A 22,092-nucleotide genomic window follows, 5' to 3' on the forward strand; every position below is an offset into this window, starting at 1 on the left:
CACAATTATACTTATCATTTTTCTGGGATTCAAGACCAAGCCAATTGTATCATTCGGTGCGAGAGATTTCAAACTAGTTGCGGGCTCTCCAATATCCGCTTTTGATCAGTATGACTTTTATTTTCGCACATGTCTGTAAAAGGAATTATCATAATTCAGATACCCAGAATCTTGTAATTGAGAAGATTTGTTTAGACTATGGTAAGTCTCAGAACAGTTCTAGTGCAAATGTATATACTGATCATCCATACAGACGAAGGAATGATGATCCTCAAAGATTTTGGATATGACTTACCGGTGAGTGTTTCGCAGCATCTTGAATGGCTTGGTAAGTTTCTGGATTGATCGAAACTCATACTCTACTAACCTTTATGGAGTTTTATCCAAAGAGATGCCTGTACGTGAACATCACCAGAATCTTTGTTCTTTACATCCTCGTGTGTATATTTGACACCACGGTTTTCTGGGTGGGTCTTGAAACTTTAAAAATTGGTAGCCCTTCGAACAAAGTGGAATATGAATTAGATGTGAAACTGTAGATGTATATGGTGTGTAGATATGTCTTTCTTCTCTCTAATATTTATACTAATTTCAGTTACTCAGGCATCATTTCAAGCTATCTTACATATAATTACGAACGCCGTTTTCGTATCCGCTTTGATAGGCCTTGGAGGTCAGTTTCGCTGCACTGATGAGCTGTATATCCCAGTGTATAGGTCTTGGTTGATGCTTGGATTCTCTACCCTTGCAACGTTTGGAATTCTTTTTGCCATGTCAGCGATGTCATTTTACTATGTCCAGATTTCAATGAGCGACGATGACACATTCTTTATGTTGAAAGTAGTATGAATGAGATTATATAAGAGCTTCTTATAATCCAGATAAATGGTGAGTAGCCTTGCTTAAGAGAGAGGCTATCTTGATAGGCGTATCATGGTATGCTATGGTATCTCTCCATAACAATGCATGGCTAGAGAAGCTTAGGTTTCAGGCATTAGGAGAGAGTGATTCATGAGTTGCGCGCAAGGAGTACAGAGTATAAGTTGGCTAGACTCTTGGTAGATCACTCCATGTTTTTCTGTTTTCATACAACATTTTTGAACCATGATCTTTCACTGTATCTTCTGAAATCGGTTTGTGGTAACGAGTTAACATCTGCATCGGTCAATAGATCAAGGGATGTAAAAGTAATAGTGAAGTGAAGCCTCGATGCGACATTTCACGATCACAATTCTTGACGCCGAGCAGGCGAAGATTCAAATCGAATTGAAGAGAGCGCCAAGAGCACAACCGAGCCATTTTTGACACTTGAGAGATTTGCGTGTATTATATCTTCTCTGAACTGTATGGACGATAATGTTTCGCAACTATATTACTATAAGGCTTCCTTACTCATCTCTGACTTATATCGAGATACAGTCCGGATAAGATGTATATATGTCTCCCGCTGAAGTTCAAACCCCCAGTTTATAGAGCAAGCCCAATCTGGCTCTCTCTAACATAATCAATCCCATGCTCCATACCTATTCCTTCCTCACATACATTTACGGCTTTCCTTCCTCTCATAGCCAGCATCATTGGTTCGCCGATTCCAACTTCCGCTGGATTTCTGCTGCAATTCATGTATACACCCCCATCATCCGAAACCTCACTACTGTCATCAGGCCTTCTGATCATCCACGCCCCCCATGCCCAAGTAGCTGAGGCAACAGAAGCCATTCCAAAGGCAAACCAAATCAATACCAGCAACCCTGTTCCACGATACCCCAAAATCCCAACATCTTCACCATATTGGTTGATAGTCGTAACTGTATGGTATTGAAAGGCTGTCGTGATACTGTTTCCGATCAAAATGAAGGTTGTCGTTAACTATTTTATCTGTTAGTGTTGTCCCTCTGTATACAGTACTGCGGCATAACGTGAACTCTAGCCCAAGATTGGTGACTCAAGCCGAGGAAAAGGAGAAGGCATAACACATACGACAGATAACCCTCCGAAAATCCAAGCAACATCGAATCCCAGGAATGATAAAAAAGCTATGATCAACACAATGCCTTCTAGACAGAATGCTGTAGCATATATGGCGAATGCCGCATGAAGTTGTGCATGATATGGTTTTTTGAACGCATTCTGGATTTCGCCAAGTTGATGCCCAAAGTTGTTGTCTGGAAGTTGTATTTGGACCGAAGAGTTGGGTTTGATGAGTTGGAGATGGATAATATTGGCAGGAAGAAACTTGACTTGAGGATGTTAGAAACTTCCTTCAATCGGTGGTATTTGTAGACGAATGGAACATACCATCGGATGAAGGTTCGGAGCAGGATACATTCTTCAACCTAGGGCTTATATTACGTGTGGAAACATAATCTCCCTCGCAGTGAGTTCGGAAATATAGATTCAATACATCGGTGATGGGTAGAGTGTAGTTATTGCTCTGAAAAATATCATCCTTCAACTTCGTAGTATCAAGGGAAATGATGGGGAAGTCGAATAGAAAGCTCTCCTCTTTACCTATGTCGATGAACATCGCCGTAAGTAAAGTGAGAAGTACTGTTAATGCTGCTGGTAAAACGATGTATTTGCGAGGCATATTGACGCCTCTGATATCCAAGATTTTGTCAAAAAGGAAATTGTGGATTTATTAAGCTGATTATATACTGATAGATCGAAGAAAGAAACAAAAAACAAGCGGTCAACTATTTTTTCATAATTCACTCATCCAACTTGTTGAGTGTGAATGCGGCTTTAAGTCAACGAACACTGGCAGCATTCACCATTCTCTGGTTTATCGAGATCAAGCAAGAACCAATCACTGGAGATAACGACTGAGCAAAAATAATTTTATCTCATGATAATAACGAAGAATTGCTTACAAAAACTTTGGATCTCAACCGAAGAATTCAGTAACGCTCATCATCTCACCTCAAAGTAAATGATGCGAATGTCTTTGCGGAATGATCTAGTATACCAATAGATGACACGTTCACTGCATTCGAGCCATCTCTAATTCCGCAAGTGGCTCGCGATGCGTATTGTGTAAGACCAGATGGCTGTGTGTATTCAAAGTTTGGGGTTGTCATCCCTCATAGTCTGCTTGGTAGGAAATCACCAAGACTTTCCCTAACGAACTCAGAGAAAGGCCGCAAGGACGGACAGGCCAACGCAAGCTAAAAAGCAACGCACCAAAGGACCAAAGCAAATGTACTGATGAGATTTTCATAGTGACGGCAAAAAGGGTAAGAACGCGAACGAATCATGCCTTCATAGCTAACGAGAGCTCTCCTTTTGAGGATGAATCACCAAAGAATAGGTTATGTCTGCTCCAGGAGAGAGAGTTTTCCGTTTGCGAATATGCCCCGAAGGAAGAGAGTAGTTATTCTGAGCCATGATATATATCAGGAGATACTTGTTAGGTGGTTTGCTCGGTTAAACATTCTATCACTGTCATAGTGGGGATAAACCACTATGCATATGCATATGCGTAAGCCTGTATTAAGGGTATATCCGATTCCGATATCCGGTGGACTACGGAGTAATACGCCCCTCCACTCTTGACACGCTTTGTCATCTTATCAATCTTGGCATATATGAGTCGAAACTCGAGAGGAGACGTGCGCAAGTCAACCAAGTATTTTCCGAATCAGACATCAATAGAAACTCTTCATAGCGTCACAATGGTTCTCAAAGTTGAGAAATGTAATGATGATGATATGCATCGGATCTTTGAGATCTTTTGCCAGGCGTTCGGAAATAGACACCCCATGATTGAGGCAGTTTATCCAAATCATGATACTGAGGCTGGTCGAATTAGTGGTGGAAACCGCTTTCGGGATATCAAAAACAACGATCCCCACACGAAATTTCTTAAAGTCGTGGATACCGACACAGGCGCTATAATTGCAAAAGCCAAATGGAACATTTGGAAAGGTGTGATCCCACCCGAAAAAGATTTGGATGGCGATTATTGGGAAACTGCGGAGGAGAAGGAGTGGGCTCAGCATTTGAACCGAGACTTCTTGATCACTCGTCGCGCGGCCATCAAGGAATACGAAGGCCATTTAGTTTGTAAGAGTCTTGAGTCGCTATCTGTTTTTTGCTGACCCATGATTATAGCATTGGATATCCTTGCTGTTGACCCTGCATATCAACGTCGGGGAGCAGGTCGTCTTTTAGTCAAATGGGGAACTGCAATCGCTGATGAACTTGGATATGCGGTATGTAGAATCTGTCGATCTGAGCATTGATTGCACCCCGCCTTCATTGACAACTATAGCTAACGCGAGTTCAATTCAGGCCATAGTAGAATCATCTGTAGCTGGTCGACCACTATATGAATCCGAGGGATTCGAATATGTTAAACATTGTGAAACAAAAATACCAGAAAGATTCGGCGATCGGAAAGGAGAAGGGTTCATATGGATGGTGAGACCAGCAAAGAGGTAGATTTGAGATGTGGACAATAGGTCTTTTGACCTCTCTCTCGATGACCTGATTATGCATATATGTATATAATGTACATAAGCATGATCGATTGAAGCTATACCTCGTGTGTTGACGTCTAATGAAGTGAGTTTAGTCGAGAACAGATATTTCAGGCAACTGTGGCGAGTAAGGTTGTGAATTTGCATCACGTGTTTTTACCAGCCTCCATACAAGCCACTTTGACAGACAAAACCAAGTCAAAAAAAACAAAAAAAACAAGTCATTAGAACTCACCATGAAGAGGAAGGCCAAACGCGTCTTACAATTAGCATCGTCAAAGGCACAGGAAAATAAGACCATGCTTCGCGAATATGCCTTAGTACATACCTTCAAATGGAATGCATTCAATGAGTGCCGGCCTGTTAACTTCAAGGGAAGGTCTACGAAAGGACATAGAACTGGAGTCGAACAGCCAATTTATGTCATAAGTTTGACAAAATATTCTCGGCCTGCCACAGCTTTTATGTTGCCACCTACATAAGACCTCAGTGTGCGTGTTCCTAGCTCTGTGATAATGCATCTAGCTCGAGCTGAGTGATGCACAGAGACGTCGTTACATAGCGAAAGTCTTCAAAGAGCAATAAACCGTTGACTTGACAGGTATTTACAACAAATGAACGCGTGCAATTTTCCTTGCGACCTTTCACCTCGATTCCCTGCTTTCGTTGGTAGTGATCAAGCTCTACGGTTTATTTCTTTTCACAGTTCTTAGTTTGTTAGCAGGCAGGCTATTCATTTGTAACGCCACCTTCAGTGTTGTTGGCTACACACTTACTTTCAACGGAGAATTTCAGGTTTAGGTCAAAAATCAATATCATTGTATCTTCATTTCAACGTGGAAAATAAGTACCATGGCAGAAGCAACTACCATATCCTCTTGAGTGAGGATTGTTGGTTCAGTGATAATTGTCTCAAGATATCCCGAGATCAAGGCTTCATTTGATGAAATACAATGATTTCAAGAGCATCTGATTACCTCATTTAACAAATCGTCAACACGAGCTCAAATTATCTGGCTGGGATTCTGGGTGCCCTAAGCATCTACGGTAGCGTGTGTCTCAATCCTGTACTATCTCAAAGTGTGTATGTTGTTGCTATAACTATCAGTTCGTTGCTCAATTTCATTGCTGATTCCACCTATTTCGAGATCTATGACAAACATTGATTAGCAATACTGTAATACATCAAATCGACCTATCTATCTCGACGTGCTTGTCGTTTAAAGGATATTCAAATACGTGGTAGTCATGGTGTTCTCTTTAGTGATATTTACTCGAACATGGAACATATATGTTGCTCTGAGTTAGTCAGATACTTCACCAAGCGTGTAAAAATCGTTCTTGGAATGTATCCAAACTCCGATTAGCTAACCCTATAGCTCTTATATCATTTCGTTTCTGTCACTTCAATCAGCCAAACGAATAATGAGCATACAGCCTTCAGATGCTGACGTCAATTAATCTATAGAGATGCCAAGTCTGTGGAACGACGTGCATGGCTAGACTGACAAGTCTTTCGCGAGTTGGAAGCGAGGAAGACGATATGTGCAACCAAGAAAGCCATCGCATCAAGAGCCGAGCGAATGGAAAATTGGGAAATAGGAAAGCAGGAAAGAACTCTAGAAATCTGCTTGGCCGCCTCAATGGCTATCCAAATCCTTTCCAATCCAGCAATCTCAGCGCTGACGAGTGATATGATACCAACAGTTTGATGATATCGCTACTATGATGATTGGCAGGTCCAGCCCCACAATCATTGTATCTAGTCAATTCTCCAATTGATTTCCCCTGTCAGCATCACTTATCACAATATTTGAAACAAGAGCTACAGAGAATGCTACGGATATATGTATCTACGGCACGATGAGGCGCAGCAAGGCACCCCACGTCTCAAATAGTGAACTTAAGCTTTTCCGCCTCTTTTCTTACTCTTGGATTGATTAAGCTCTCTTTCATTTCGGGAATATTATATCACTTTTTCTGGCGTTGATATGGCTACTTTCTGCGTTTTTGGTAAGTCGCTTTGTCTTCGATCTGAAAAATATTATGAAGTCTGTCACTAACTGAAGATTGAAACAGCACAAGATGACGATGCATCTCCAACAGTCATTGAAATAAACTATGGATCAACCACGGAATTGATGACATTCGCAGAGCCTACCGGTAGGGCAACTAGTACCAGCTCGTCTGCAAATACCAATACAGCACCCTCAGCTTCATCTACCCACATCACTCGCATAGTAATTCTAGTAGTAACAGCCATCGTATGCATACCCTGCGGCCTACTTCTGTGAAGATACAGACGACATGGCTATGTTTTCAGACCCCCAAAGAAACCGGAACGAAACCCAATTGATACACATTGTGGGGTTGCAGAGTTACCGCAAGGTGAATATCACGAGACGACGGAGTTGATGGCGGAGGATATACCGCGGGAAATGAGATTGGTTGGGCATCGTGAGTCGGCTGAGATGGAGGGTTCTCTTTTGCAGCTGTATGAGATGGAGGCGACGGCGTCATCGAATGTGAAGTGGGGGACTACGAGCCCGGAGATCAAAGGGTTTGAGAGGAAAAGAGGGGAGTATGGAGATTTCGCCTTGTTGAACTTTTACTGTTTGTGTTGCGAAGGAACGGGATGATAGTCTTGGGCTGGACGATGATATGAACTTGGCTTTGAGAGCGAACCGGATGGCTCTTCGTATGATTGAATGAATGGAAATACCCAGGGTGAGAGATTGGCTTGTGATTAAGTGTGGCGTGAGAAAGGATCTATATATAACGAACCAGCAATTCCCATTATATTCAAACGAACTCAACTTATCAGGATCTTCTGGGATAACCTTGCTCTGGTGATATCTAATGTTGAAGGAGGTACGGCTATCTGTTTCCCATTTGCTATGCTCCAATTTTCAGTTTTTGAATTTTGAGTAGAGCATCATTGATGAGCGGACAAAACCTGCTCACTATTGTCTGGTTCCCATTGATCAATCAAATCGCGCTTCAGGAGTTTTGTTGCATATCTGATAAAACTCGCAAAATATCAAAACTGCGTTCGTCAAAAAAGAGATAACCTCGCCAGGCGAGGTCACCTCTGTATTTATGTTAATTTATGGCCAAAATCTCAACGCAATTGTACCGAAAATGAGAATAAAAAGCAGTATTAATTTCGATTTGAACCTCTCATACATCCCCCATAATCCCCGGTTCTATTTTCTCCAACTCCTGCGATAACTCCAACCAAATATCTTTTTGTGTCGCTACCCCATCGAGTGATATTGTCCATGGTGATACCCTGTTTTCTCATTAGTCTCAAACTTCACAATATCCGTATCATAAAAACAAAGACACCAAGATAAAGGGGTACCAACTTCCCAATTTTACAATCATCCAAATACATCCCATTCGTTTCCTCCTCGCCACCAGCAGCATGTACCAACGTCCTACTCCCCTCCTCCACACTCCTTGCCATCAGCTTCATCGCCCCCCTAACCAAATGTTTCGTCGCTCCCGTCGCATGTCTCATAATTTTCGTATCCACCAACCCCGGATTAACAATATTCACAACCACATGTCCTCCCATCCCGCGGGTCTCCGATTCGCGAAGCGCAAACGCGAGTTCCCGGGAAAATAGCAGAGAGATCAGTTTACTCACATTATATCGATCTCTCATATCCGCTCTTTCTTGCACTCGCAATTCTTCAAACACATTCCCTGCTCGCCGTTCCGGGAATGTGGTGAGATGATGCACGAAACTTCCCGTGAAGGTCATGACCCCCTTCGTATCACAAGTTATACTCGTCTCCCTCAGTTTCGGCAATAAAAGCAACGCCAACAAGAAAGTGTTAATCACATTTACACAAATCGACTCTTCATTTCCCTCTACGGTTTTGAAATCAAAAACATAGATTCCCGCATTCGAAACCAAGATATCAAGTCTCGGGAGCGCATTCGCTCGATGCGCGAATTCCTTAACAGAACATTGAGAACACAGATCGAGATTCCATACTTCGAGGATATCTGGAGAGCAGGAGGTACTGTCTATGATGGACTGCCGTGCAGCTTCACCTTTTGAGAGGGAGCGCACGGCGAGGATGACTTTTTGAGCATCGAGACGGACCTTTGATATCATTAGTATTCATAGAATCCACATGATATGCACACGGTTTTATAGAGATCCAAACAAATACATACAAACCACCTCGCAGCCTCCAGTCCCAATCCACTGTTACTCCCCGTAACAATAATAGTTTTCCCTGTGAACTTCTTTTCAGGAATGGGTAAGGTAATTAGGGTGTGTGATTTCAAATGATTCAGGAAAAATGCCATTGTAGAAATAGGTCTTGAAAGAGATATTTTGAGCACTGGAGTTGAGAGCATGGAGAAGTTCGAGGGGAGACTTGATATTGATAGCGCATTGATTGAATTCCGTCTGAAACGCACTCGCTCGAGCCCGTCCCCCCACCATTTTGGACAGATATAGAAGAGAGGTATAGAAACGAGAAGGATGAGGATAGAGATTAGGAGAGCGAGGAAAGCCATGATGAATTAAAAGTTAAAAAAGTTTCCATGGTAATTGGTGGAATTCGAATTAATTTCAACATCGCGTTTTGTGAGATGGGCTGGATGTGAGGTAGGTGTTTTTTGATATTGGATAAATTGGCCCGTGCACGAAACTTTACGATGGGTTGATATTATAAATCATGGAAATGCTTGGTGAGATAAATTGTATTAGCTACAAAAGCTTCTAAATCCAATATGTATGCGCATGCTGCTCATGTATGTTTCACTTCTCTATGCAAAAGTCTAATCTCGCTATCCTCCCTTTTCCCTCTATGCGCCTAGACTCCTTTACCGCTCAATGATTACCCTATCCCAAAATAAAAAACACACATCCCATTCCCATCAACGCGAACAACGCAAAGTATAAAGTATTTGTTACAATATAATACCAAGCATCCAATCGATGAATTTCTCAAAGTCATCACGATGATTGCCCAGACTCTATATCCCCATCACTTCCACTCTCGCTCTCATCATCACTACTCTCATCACTCCAGTCCCCGCTCTCCAAATCTTTTCCTCGGATTCCCCAGCTGAACACGAATCCCACCAAGGCAATCCCACTAAAAACCCCCCATGTGAGAAATCCCCCATTCTTAATCTTTGTTCCTAAAGTAAATAATCCTCCACTCAAGAAAGGGCCCGCTGCTCTTCCCGCTGCACTTAGAGTTTGTGCCAAGCCATTCAATGTACCAAGAACACCATGATTGGGAGCAGAATTTGTAATAAGTAACAGTGCACTTGTTAGACCTCCCACGGCAGCTACTGTCTTTAATAACAAGACGAACCCAAGCTCAAGCCATAGCCATAATTTTCCATTTCCGATACCGAAAGGTGGAGGAGAATCTTTGTACCCAATCCATGGCATGAGCATCATGGAAATGAAGAAGAGGAACAATCCTGATCTATAAGTTGCTTTATTTCCCATCTTTTCTTTGAGTTTACCAAAAATGCCAATCTGGAAGACAATTGTAACTATTCCTGCAAAAGAGAGTGAAAGACCAATTTCAGAAGGAGACAGCGCTCGTCCAGCATGCTCGGGAGCCGATGCGAAGATAGGATAAAGAGAGTTGAAGGAAATATTGGAGAGTTGAAAAATAAGATAAGTACCAAGAAGAATTACAGTATCGCGATTTAGGACTTCCTTGTAGGACAAATGAGCTTCGTTTGATGAATGGAAGAAGTCGCCCATTGAGAGAAGTGATTCGGCTTCAGAATCTTCTTCGTCCGATTCATCAGAGTCATGAAGCAGTGCACGCTGAGAAGGGGTTCTTGTATAGGTTGGATGTCGAGCTCCTCCTGTGAATTGCCACATCCACGTAAAGAGGCTCTTCATTCGGTGCTTCAAAGGTGGGAGATTCTTTGCCTCTGCTAGACTTTCTTCCAAGAAAAAGCCAGTCAACAACAAGTCGAGAAGTAATATTGATGCCGCAAACAAATTCGGTAGTAAATATGGATAGGGATTTGGGTGCCCCTTGTTAAACGGATTCTCTTCGAAGATTAACAATCCACCCAAAGCCGGTCCTGTTATGCCACCGATTCCATAAATGACTGGCAGATAGACAAATGCCTTACTCTGATTACTGCGGTCTGTAATCTCTCCCAAACATGTACTTATGACACCCTGATTTCCGTTGACCATACCCATGAGCGCTTGTACCAATACTGCCTGCCATAACGTCCTGCAGAATCCAAAAGCAACAAAACATGCTGATGTCAAAAGCGTCCCAAGCATTACCACCGGCTTCCTCCCTATCCTATCAGATAACCAGCCCCAGAAAAAATTCGTTGTAAATTGCGCGAACGCAAAACTCGACGCTATGGTTCCGACGTATAACCCTATTTGACTTGGATCAACTTCTGGAAATTTCGACGTCATTTGGGGTAGATATGGAGATATCGAATTCAAGGCGGTTTGTTCGGCGAGCGCGATGACTGCCAATACAGCGAGTTGTCTTATTGGAAGAGGAGATTGGTGTTGTTCATCTTCGGGCTCCCCTTCATTTGAAATCGAATTCGCAGATCCATCGCCACCAGATGATAAGGTTGATGCGACTTGAGGTCTGCCGCGAGACTTGGGTGGTGGGGTGGGGAAGGTATGGTAGTGAGGAGTAGAGGACTTTCGACGCTCCATCCCGCTGGGAAATCTCGCCCTTTTCATGATGATTAATATCTCAAATGGCTATCGTGCTGATGTATTCGAGGATAGCACAGAAGTGGTTTGATTCTTATCAATCTTGTTGGTTGAGGGGTCTTATAGGAGGTCGCGTGCTCAGGTCGAGTTGTGAGCCAAGGTCTAGAACGAACTGGTATTTGGAGGATGGAGGTTAGGTAGGTAGCTACCTTGACATGCAGAATAATGGAAGTAAACAAATGAAATTGAGTCTGTAGATCTGTATCATTGGATTATAAAATCGCCTTTAAAGTCAAGGAATGAATGAATCGACTGATTTTTTGTAGTATTTCCAGCAGAAGAGAACAGAAGCAAATTTTGTCATTATAAAGCCGAGGGAAGCTCTAGCCGCAACTACATCATCACCAGTTTCTCTCCAATTTCTCACCCCAACTCGCTTACATCCATCAATGCTAGCCATTTTGGTCATTTCAGCCACACTCCAGCCTCTTGAAAACGAGCCGATTTTAGCGCGTGTATGGATCATTCAATAGTCCGTGATTGACATAATTAAAGGTTGCCTTTTCTATATATAAAAAAGCCCCTAGATATACGTTAAGAGCGTACGAAGTAGGAATTCTATTCACAATTTGTTTATTAATGCAGAAAGATAACTTGTGCTATTTGGAATATCGAGTTCATAACGTATCAGAAACTTGAGTGGATCTAGAACAGCACTGGTGGAGTACCGAGATAAAGCTTGCATATCGGCGAGCAACAATCAGTCACTCACTCCAACTTTGTCAAGGTTATCAGTGTCTGTAGTGGAACTCTATCGGTTTGATATATGAACGTTGCAACCTTGGAAGATAGGAATAAGTGGCACGTGAGTGGAAAGTATTACGAGTACAGTGCTCAATTTGATTACCGTCAGAAACGTCGAAAACCCCTATGCCTAGAACAGATTTTAATATTAAATCGAGCTTCAACTTCTCCAGTGTTAAGTCCTCATTACTGACTAATCCCCAGAATCATGGACCGGAAGAATCTCGGAAACTATATGGATGTACTTGCCATTTCTGGCTGATCGTTGGTATCAGTAAAAATGGGGAAATATTCCGAACGTTCAATGTCTGTCAAGTGTTTGTAGAAACGACTCCACTACAGTCTTCAGCCAATATTTTTATACGTATTATATTATTCTATCCCTTAATGATACATGATAACATACATCTGTCATACATCTTCAACCATCTTGATATCAATAACATCAAACGCCAGAAGATATGAGACAGGGCGAAAAGGGTAATAAGTAGAGGCATCGACACGAGAGGAAAGCATTTTTGATGTGCCCAATCACATTTGACATTGTTAGTGATCGGATCGAAGAATCTAGAGCCTCTACAGAACACACGGGAGTGAAGACGCCTCCGGCCAGCGTAGTGTTTGCGTGTAGACGGTATACCCATGATGAATCTTTTTGACCGCGAGGAAGGTAGCAAACATGTGAGGTTGATCAAGATCATGGCAAAGTCGAGACTTAAGGGAGGCAACACAACGTGACAGGTATTAAGTATATGTGAAATTTCTCATGGGTGTATTAGGTCGCGCGTGAGATCCAAACATTGCGAAGTTTGGCATATAGTGCCAGTTTTTTAATCATTGCTCAAGCGAAGCCATGACCACAAAGTCACGGACTCCAGCTGATCCTCTTAAGAGCCCATCCAAATGATCTTGAGACCGAAAGGATAGAGAATCGAGTGCAGCAGTGACTGGACTTAACCCATGCCTTTCAAGGTGATTTCAAAGGATCGATGAATTTCTATGATCAATTAACGACAAATTTTTGGACACTAGCGATCAAGTGACGCATTTCCAGAGTATTTGGCCAAAGTTCAGAAATCATAGTGATATCTTCGGTCCATATTGTTTTCCTCATCATCAGAATGCCTTTGGGAAAATTCGCATGAAAATTTCTTGCAGCCCGCCTTTCTGCCAGGCTTTGTGGTTCGACAAATTGAAACTATACCATCATGATTCTTGGTAGAGGCCAAGGTACTGGCATCTTATTATGTCTCCCACTTGTGCTCATTTCGTGGCCCCTTTGGTCGTGGCCGAAAGCATCTAGGAAAGAAAAATTGGCTAGGGTATGACCGTTCTTCTTGACCACATACTCTGGTGGGCCATCAAGAACAAAAATATCAAAATTTCCTATTCCTCTAGATGAGACTTCGAGTATATGGGCTTGTTAGTTCTTGATTCAGACGTCTTTACTAATCATTTGTAATTCATCATTTTTTATATACGTTTGATGTGTGATGTAATTTCTCCTACATGTGCATCTTTTATAGGCAGCACATTTGATAATCATACATGTTCGAAATTAACCACGAGATAGCCCAACAAATTCCAAGACCACCACCGAATTCCGTCTAGATCAGATCTCAGGGTATACCCTCGAGCTTCAAAACCCCAAGACTCTTGCCCATTGACACTGAAGGAGTCACCCGAAATGGCAGTTTGCTTACGATTTACCGAAATCGGCGATCAAATGATGTCGAGACTGAAGCTAGCCGAGACGAAAACGCCCGCGGAAGCCATATTCGATCGGAAGCCTACAATAAGTTAGTGAGGGTCATATGTGATGAGATTCGGCTGGGAACTTACCCTAGTAAAGGGTACCAATCTCGATAACCATATCAGTTTGGTAGGTGACCTTGGTTTGCTCGTCATTAGCCTGAAGATAAGCAGTGTTGCAAGGATAAACTGTGCATCCACTTCGTGCCTCGTGGACATGGCCTTGACCAGCTGGGTAAATGAAACGGATACCAGAGTTATCGGTATGGTTGGTGATTGCAGAGGCGTCGTAGTGGGTCTTGCCTTCGAACCCTTGCCATTGAAATTCGGCTTGAACACGGTGGATAGGGACCACAGCATCATACATTCTAGCCATTACGGTACCTCCCCAATTAAGAGGAATTTCCATAGTGAAATTCTCTCCACCTTTGTGGTGAATGTCCGGAAGATCCTCACACTGAGGATGGGAGGTAAAGGTGATGACTCTGTCTGTATCATCGAAAGATATGAATTGTATTGTGTTGATTGGGAATGTGCTGCTGGCAAGAGCGGCTGATACGCTGATGCCTGCGATAGCCATGACTACTTTCTTGACTGAAACCATGGTTGAGACTCGAGAGCGACTTGATCTAAAGAAGAAATGAATCATAAAGGTTAGCTTCATGCAAGTTCATGGGGAGCAAGTGAAGGATGGAACTTGACAATTACATGTATCTGATTTTGATTGATAACCGTGTGAGGTGATAGGGAAAATACAAGATGGAAAATTGAGTGAAATAGCCTGTGTGGAGTTAATAAAAATGAAAATAGATGGGAACAAGTAGCACTTATATAGGAACAATCGACGAAGGTTATATAAGCAGAATCAACATCGACACAGCCTATGACGATTTCCATGAATCGAAGCCAACTTTCTCTTTCATTGTAGCCAGAGCAACTCGAGCAACTCGATATGATCTAGGGTATATGCGCTACAATTGTATCTAAAGATTAGTCTGAGTTCAATTTCGACGATTTTGAGGGAATTACATTTTTGGAGAGCTCCAAGTTGACGATCATGTTAGTTGTAGGTCACTTGGCTTGAGTACTTGTTGAATACATCATAGAATGTGGTGACTTCAAAAATCACTATTAGTAACAGTCAAAAGCATAGCAAAAACCCCATGTCATGAAGAGGAAACTCAATGTCATGGACTAAATTTGTCACTTGTGTAGACGCTTAAAGCATATCAATTTGAACTCAAAATTTGAACTTAACCCTCATGGTAACATCCGAAATACAAGGAAAGCAAGGAGTAGCGAAGTCATCCACTTCGTCACCTCGTCTAATCAGATTGTTCACACATGATTTTGAGGCGAACCAACTGATCGACAGATGGAATCACATTAGATGGCTTAGAGCCAATAATCTCCATTGTCTAGCTACGTTCTGATCACAAATTGTATATATTTGATAAACTTACACGTCGAAGTGTGAATTGAACACGAAATCTGTGGAACACCTCTTTATATATCACATGTAAGATGTAGTCAGGTACCACCACAAAATCAGACCAGGTGCCCCAATAATTCTGGGTAATCGAACAGGTTAGAAGTCATCTATTTGGAAAGTTTACACTTCATAGTTCGTTTTCTCACTCAATTCCTAACCTTCTATTGTCTTTAATATTGACGTCACGATATCTTGATGTGCCATCTGCATACCCCTCTCAACATACCATGAATAATAGTTTCCTCGAATTGCGTGCGAAATTTCCAAGTCTGGTTTGTCTGCATACTACTTACTGGGGACCTTGGTTATTGACTCTGGGTACTATCGACGGTTGAATCATTATAATCTAGTCTACGAGGAACTACCAGATTTGGTATGACTCTGCAACGACAGTGTCATGATAACCTTGAAGCCTGCCAACTTTTACTAACCATTACTCCCTTTGTTCCGGCAAACCTCAATAATTAAGGAATATAAGTCGTTGCCCTTTACCATTATAGCTCATACTCCTCGGCAAAAACTATGGTCTTCATTTTTCATAACCCCTTCACTAGCGGCCCTCAATAAACTCTAGCCTTTGGGCCATCAATCTTCCTCATTTTAAGCGGATCTATCTGATCACAATCCGGTTTTCATAATACTAATCGCTTCTTTATACCCTATACATTCCCATTCATTCTCCATCAAATCAAGGCATCCTAGATACAATCCAAGATACTTCCAGCGACTACAATGATCATCCAAATCCCTTAAAAGGTAGGATTGATGTTGTTTTCCAGAAAGACATTAGTCATATATGTAGCGTTTGCAACTCTAGTGCATACGACCTATAAAATCAAGTAAGACGCCAAGTCGAATATAGTGCGATTTGTTCCTTGGTCGTTAATCTGTCAGTTGCTAGTCTGGAACTCAATTTAAGCTTTTGACGTAGACGCCGATCCGCTATATTTGGTTCTATAAGCCGCTAAGGATTTTTAGATCATCATAATAAAAATTGAATTGCTTTGGTATTGGAAAAGATAAAAGTAGTAGATCTACGAATACTTATTACGCGAAAAATGCCCCTTTTGGTTTGCAGATTGACACTTGTTCGGATATGAACAGAGTTTGAGGGTACGAGTGGTCTCCGGTAAGTAACAACCTACAGTGTCGGCACCTATGGAAGACAACTTAACTCAATCTACCATCTGTATCGACTTGACCAGTCCTAAATGGGCAATATTGCATTCAACCCAAGTCTCCAAAAGTATTCGAAGCCTGCAAACTTTAACTTCTCACATCTTAGGAATTTCAAAAATACCTGGGCGCAGATCTACACCAGAAGTGTTACCCTTTTCGACAGAATCGCTGATCCCAGGTCTATGACTAAATCCAGGCTTTTCGGAATCTTTCCGAAGATTTTAAACTGAAAGCTCGCTTGCGTTAAAGGAACCATTCTTTCAGGTGTTGAAGAGGTGTAGAATTATGAATAACATGGATTTAGATTATATATCAACCCACTAAAGTCGCACCTGCAATATTCATCCCTAGCAGCGTGGCCGTCAAATGACATACTTATCATTCGGCAAGACCAACTTGAAATCCATGAAGTCTCTGGCTACAATATCCTTTCAGTTCTGATGGCATGCAATCTATCTTGAGATTCAGATAGTAGAAAAGCAAGCCATTTTCGATTGAGGCGGTATCAGAGCATTTTATCTCAACCTTGCTGGAATGAGTGCTATCTTGGGCATGTAATTTTTGAACTTTCGAACAGCTTCAATACTCGTGCCCATATAATAAAATGATGGAGGGTTTTCTGATATATATGCTCTATTAATCACCATAGTATTGGCCTTCATAGAGGTAGATCGCCGGTTGTGGACAGTACAACCTTCTTCACCTAAACCTGTTGGACAGACTTTCAAAGGTGTATACACAAAATGTATGAGTAAAAGGGTTAGTATTAATCTATCTTATCTCCCTTTATACAAAAGAAGAAAACTATTCTCTAAGTGTACTATCTGAATGAATAACATCATTAATACTATCATCAATGAGTATCACATTAGATATAACATTATATACAACGAAGGTTACCATGGTGTCACATGACATTCACGTGTTCCAACAAAACCTCAAGCTAAACATATTCATTGAAAACTAACTACCAGATAGAAATTAGGTATTGATGACAATTTTTAAAGCTCTTCATTTTTCATATCTTCATCATTGTATTTATTTGACTTGGAGTCTTCCTTCATCCTCTGGGGAAACCCAGAATAGCTTTTTCAGCCTTCTCTCTTTTTCATCCCTTATGTATTCATCGAAATGCATCGCAACCGGATCCAAATTGCCACCTTGATATGCTTCTGGTGCTAAAAATGCACACTTATCAGCATCTTGTGCAAGATATCTGCATACATGCATATGCAACTGAATCGCAACGCGTTGGTTTCCCCTCTCCGTGAGGCGCCATTCTTTCCGTGGACTCCCCTCTGTTCATTGTTAGTTGGCGGCTTAGACAACGGAGAATGTTCTTACCGTCGAGGAAAAAGTCATGGTCTTCTGATCGTCCCTCAAAATTAATATCGGTATTGAGCCAGCCTGAAGTATCAAGCCAGAAAACTGATTTGTCTCCCTCAAATTGTAATCGATCCACTACAGAATACGTCGCTTGTTCAAGTTGCCCGCGAAAGGGTCTCATTACAAATATCGGGATATCAACTGCTCGGTGTTGTGGATAATCGTATTGTGATACTTCGGCCATAGTTCCGGAATATTTGGGATATGCCAATGTTCTAATTGCTTTAATTAACGAAACGTAGGTTTCCTCGAAAATCACACTCAATTCCCATGTCGTCATATTGTAATCTTCATTGTATATTCGGAACGAATCCCAGTCAGCATTGCCGATATTGAGAATCTGAACATATTAGCTGCTTATATTTGAAGTGGAAAGTGAAACGATTACCATTACATCCGGGACATAGGATTGGAAGAGCCATGGTTGCGCATATTGCCCAGAGCCAAGTGGTCCACTGCAAGCATTAGAGGGCCCCAAAAAAACGGACAACCAAAAAACTCAGGAAAACCACCAGACGTACCTTTGGAAGAAGACGTCTGCCAATCCTGCTGGACTTCCCCTGCCGCCGATACAGTCTTGTAGTAGGCACATCCCATCCATCCCAACAGTTACATGATCGCTACCAAACATCTCACCAGTGAGGTATTCCCACCCCATAACTCCTCCCAATATTCCATTTGCGACATTAGATGCTACCTGGTGCTTTCTTCTGTCTAGGCCTGTCATAGAACCAGGTAGATCAGTCAAGATCTCCAACATCTTGCGCCGAGAAGCATTTTCTGCTAAGCCATCGTCCACGGCATTCATAGACAGTCCCAATTCCTCATTCTCTACATCTCTTTCAGCAAATGGTAGATTTGTGGTCGACATTGGATTTTGAACTGGAATCAGTTGTCCATTCTCATCTATCCAGACCCCTAGAAATTGAAAGGTCTCTGTTATATCCCTACCGATCATTGGTGCAATGATGCGAATAATGTGGGGTAATTGGGGATCGAGATCTTTCGTTCGTATAGCCACAAGTGATGTTGCGTTTGGAAGTACAACGTATTCCTCATCATCGACTTGAGCAAGCAGAGAGATAGGTTCCGCGCTTGTATTGTCTAATAATGCTGGAAATCCAGACGCTGTTGTTTTGTTTCGAGCATCTGTCCTTTTAGCATGACCTTGTTGATCTTTGTTATGGAGTGATATTAAGATAGTGCTACTTCCGTTGAAGGCGACATCGAGATAAATGCCTGAGAAAGCTTCGTTAGAAAATCACAGATGATTTAGCGAGAGAGTGTACCTGGAAATGACCCATCTTTTCTCGTGCCATCCAATGTCGAAGACCAACGACCCACATACTGTTCTATGTTAGAATTCGTTCTGTGAATTGATATGATGACATACACGTATGTAGGGATGGCTGGCATCAATGAAACGAAGTCCTTCTAGTGGTGGCCCTGCTGTAGAAAGCTTTGTGTCATATTGATAGAAATGTATTCGCTGCTGTTGTTGACTCAGCCAATACCAGAAACAAATCATTATTAATACTGTGAGCCATATAGCCTTGTAAAGGTGCTCCAAGTTGGCTTTGTAAAGTCGGCGAGGTATTTCGGATTGCTCCTCTTCGTCATAAGCTGGTGGCGGGCTTCTAAAATCCACTCCATTCCGCCATTCTTCCATTGAGATCTCTGACCACGGTGTCGTATTGTTAGTCGGGGGTCGAAGAGGTGTTTCACTTGTTGCAGTTGAAGTCGCAGTTGGAGTTGATAAAGGGGAGATGTAAACCATTATGAGCAAAAATCGGTCAAAATCGATCAAAACTGAGCAAAAGAGCAAGATTGTAGCAAAGCAAAAGGCAAAGAAATTTACAGTGATCAAAATGTAAAGAGTGTGTTCATGCTCAACTATGTCACAACGATAGATTTCAGAATATAGCAAAGACTTCTGAGGTGGCAAGAGCGTTTCCAGAGACTTTCAGAGCTTCTTACCTCAGACTTGCACCTTCCGTATTCCACAATCACCGCCAACCTCAATATTACCAAGCAAACAAAAGTAAGTTCAAGGAACTTAATATCTGGTTCGATTCCTTATCTTCTGTTTTATTGTTTCGATTGGCGCCAAATACTGGAATTTGCCAGTTGTAAGCTACAGTATACTCTTCCTAATCATTTCTCTTCCTACTCTGCAATTCGTACGCAATGGCAAGAAAATTCGCGAGAAGACTAATCTTACCGCTTGCAATTCTTTTCTGGGCTGCTGTTATTATCTCGAACCTCTCACCTTCCCGATATGGACACCAAGTTTATAACCACGAGAAACACAATGCCCCATTGCGAATTCCTATACCTCGTCCATTGAAAAATTATTCAAAAAGTAAGATTCAATCATGGGCAAATTCAGGTAGTAGGAATCTAAACGAGCTCCCTACTCCGAAAGTTACTGTCCCACATGCTTTATTACAACTCACTACGCATTGCTCCGACCCGGTTAACAAATTCACGAACCATATTAGACTTCCTAATCTACTTTACAACATTTCTATGAGACCCAGTCTTGGATCCCCCGAGTCAAGAACATTCTGGAACCCAACTATTCTCTCTCTGCCATATTGGGCAAAGAATCAGTATTTGATCGTGAGCATGGTGTACTTGAAGGACCGTGGCTACCGAGTCAACGTTTTGTGTGAAGCAAATATTTGTCACCCACAGACTGAAAATCGTGGACACCTCCAAGACAGAACTTGTACAGACGACGATATTGAAGTTCTCGGTAGTAGTGGAGGGATGAGATGTGAAAATGCGCCTATCGAGGTGACTGTTCCTCCAACCCCAGCAGAAAGTTGCCAGGGGAATCAGGAAGGACTGGCTGATATACCTGGCTTTCATGATCCTAGGATCTTCTATTCCGGAAGAGGGGAGCCGATACTTATGATATCTTCTCAGTATGATTTTCTTTCTTCCTTACCAAATACTCTTCACTAAAGAACTTCCAGATCGCGATATGCTTGCATCGGAATATGGTCCATTGATCTTCGTTCTGTATACTCCGACCTGGAAAAAACCTTCTCGTCACCACCTAAGAGATTCGGAGGGCCACTCAAGTCTTATCCTGTCCTGACCGAGTTGACACGCAATCCGCCAGAGACCCGCAGATCTTATGAAAAGAACTGGTTCATATTTTCACCAACTCCATCCTCATCATACGTTCATTATGAGCTGACTTCTTCACAACGCACCTTTGCAAAACTTATTGGTAATGGCTTCACAACAACTAATTTGACCGATCCAAACGAGATCCCTTGTCTCATTGACGCAACGCCAGAGCAAATAGCTCTCAATAGATACATGGCAAATGCTACTTGGCATCAGGCCACACCTGCTTTAAAACTGATTCTTTGTACTCGTTCTAATAACTCTTGTATTTCAGAGGCTCCGGATACCGTTTTTATTGCAGCCATTCATCGTAAACACAAAAACTTCTTGGACCTACCGATCCGTTACGAAAGATATTTTGTTATGTGGGCAGCAACGTCTCCTTTTAGCATGCTGGCTATCAGTCAACATCCGATTCTCTTCGCAAATGAATCAACCACTGGTTGGACGGCCGAAGAAAGTTGGGATGATAATCCAGAGGCTTTGTCCGAAGGTCGTGGTTTTTGGGCAAAGCTAACCTATACCACAACTATAGCGTATGCCTGGAACAGGGAAGATGAGGATGTAAGGGGTAAAGATGTGGGGTTTCTGGATGATGAGATAATTCTTAGTGTGGGTGTGGATGATCATGATCAGGTTTATGGAAGGGTTCTTGTGTCTGAACTGCTACAGTGTTTAAGGATTTGTCCTGGCTTAATGTGAGTGCAATTAGTATGAAATTGCGGGAGCAATCATCATTTCTATGACTGAGATATGGAGAAATAGATAGGTTACAATCTGTGTATCTTTGGAGAATAGTTGAATCATGCTAGATGGAGATAAAAGACAAGATTGATTTCAACACAAACTACCTAGGTAGTTATCTTAATGAAATAACAGTGATTCTTCTAGATCACTTGTGTAGATAAAGTACCTTCATACTAACGAATGACTTTGATGGTTAAAATTTTTACCCTTCCTTCTTCCACAGTGTGAAGGTTTATTCTGTAGATATTTTAGGTCGAGATTTAGGCGAAGTTGCTATTGAAATGATCTATTGTTAGCAGACACATTTAATGTCAAGAATTTAAACAAATATTCACGGTATTATCGGTGGCCCCGGGAAAAGAGTTTGTATAAAATGAGGTCCTTCGATGACTTAGTTTTGGCTTTGAAAGTTGGCC

At 41.9% G+C, this 22,092-nt stretch overlaps 8 protein-coding genes across 8 annotated transcripts; 3 read left to right on the plus strand and 5 right to left on the minus strand.

Moving 5' to 3' along the window:
- Positions 1 to 1,467: 1,467 nt before the first annotated feature.
- Positions 1,468 to 2,590, minus strand: EAF01_003976 (uncharacterized protein; the record flags this gene model as incomplete). Its single annotated transcript, XM_038912230.1, has 3 exons — positions 1,468 to 1,869; positions 1,981 to 2,240; positions 2,299 to 2,590. The coding sequence occupies 3 exons, from the start codon at positions 2,588 to 2,590 to the stop codon at positions 1,468 to 1,470; spliced, it is 954 nt and encodes a 317-aa protein (XP_038771914.1).
- Positions 2,591 to 3,587: 997 nt separating this feature from the next.
- On the plus strand, positions 3,588 to 4,599 carry EAF01_003977 (uncharacterized protein; the record flags this gene model as incomplete). Its single annotated transcript, XM_038912231.1, has 3 exons — positions 3,588 to 4,065; positions 4,114 to 4,214; positions 4,294 to 4,599. 3 exons carry the CDS (start codon positions 3,588 to 3,590, stop codon positions 4,441 to 4,443), a joined length of 729 nt encoding a protein of 242 aa, XP_038771915.1. The 3' UTR covers positions 4,444 to 4,599.
- Positions 4,600 to 6,472: 1,873 nt separating this feature from the next.
- Positions 6,473 to 7,192, plus strand: EAF01_003978 (uncharacterized protein; the record flags this gene model as incomplete). The annotated part of the gene is made up of 2 exons (XM_038912232.1): positions 6,473 to 6,494; positions 6,561 to 7,192. 2 exons carry the CDS (start codon positions 6,473 to 6,475, stop codon positions 6,773 to 6,775), a joined length of 237 nt encoding a protein of 78 aa, XP_038771916.1. The 3' UTR covers positions 6,776 to 7,192.
- A 469-nt stretch (positions 7,193 to 7,661) lies between these two features.
- EAF01_003979 (uncharacterized protein) lies at positions 7,662 to 9,020 on the minus strand (the record flags this gene model as incomplete). Its single annotated transcript, XM_038912233.1, has 3 exons — positions 7,662 to 7,773; positions 7,850 to 8,598; positions 8,673 to 9,020. 3 exons carry the CDS (start codon positions 9,018 to 9,020, stop codon positions 7,662 to 7,664), a joined length of 1,209 nt encoding a protein of 402 aa, XP_038771917.1.
- A 442-nt stretch (positions 9,021 to 9,462) lies between these two features.
- EAF01_003980 (uncharacterized protein) lies at positions 9,463 to 11,202 on the minus strand (the record flags this gene model as incomplete). Its single annotated transcript, XM_038912234.1, has 1 exon — positions 9,463 to 11,202. One exon carries the CDS (start codon positions 11,200 to 11,202, stop codon positions 9,463 to 9,465), a length of 1,740 nt encoding a protein of 579 aa, XP_038771918.1.
- A 2,620-nt stretch (positions 11,203 to 13,822) lies between these two features.
- EAF01_003981 (uncharacterized protein) lies at positions 13,823 to 14,335 on the minus strand (the record flags this gene model as incomplete). Its single annotated transcript, XM_038912235.1, has 1 exon — positions 13,823 to 14,335. One exon carries the CDS (start codon positions 14,333 to 14,335, stop codon positions 13,823 to 13,825), a length of 513 nt encoding a protein of 170 aa, XP_038771919.1.
- A 3,105-nt stretch (positions 14,336 to 17,440) lies between these two features.
- On the minus strand, positions 17,441 to 19,565 carry EAF01_003982 (uncharacterized protein; the record flags this gene model as incomplete). The annotated part of the gene is made up of 6 exons (XM_038912236.1): positions 17,441 to 17,700; positions 17,747 to 18,128; positions 18,177 to 18,243; positions 18,310 to 19,027; positions 19,078 to 19,135; positions 19,182 to 19,565. 6 exons carry the CDS (start codon positions 19,563 to 19,565, stop codon positions 17,441 to 17,443), a joined length of 1,869 nt encoding a protein of 622 aa, XP_038771920.1.
- A 410-nt stretch (positions 19,566 to 19,975) lies between these two features.
- EAF01_003983 (uncharacterized protein) lies at positions 19,976 to 21,631 on the plus strand (the record flags this gene model as incomplete). The annotated part of the gene is made up of 2 exons (XM_038912237.1): positions 19,976 to 20,718; positions 20,770 to 21,631. The coding sequence occupies 2 exons, from the start codon at positions 19,976 to 19,978 to the stop codon at positions 21,629 to 21,631; spliced, it is 1,605 nt and encodes a 534-aa protein (XP_038771921.1).
- Positions 21,632 to 22,092: the final 461 nt, after the last annotated feature.

The sequence above is a fragment of the Botrytis porri genome (assembly GCF_014898465.1).
Source record: "Botrytis porri strain MUCL 3234 chromosome Unknown BPOR_005, whole genome shotgun sequence".
NCBI lineage: Eukaryota > Fungi > Ascomycota > Leotiomycetes > Helotiales > Sclerotiniaceae > Botrytis > Botrytis porri.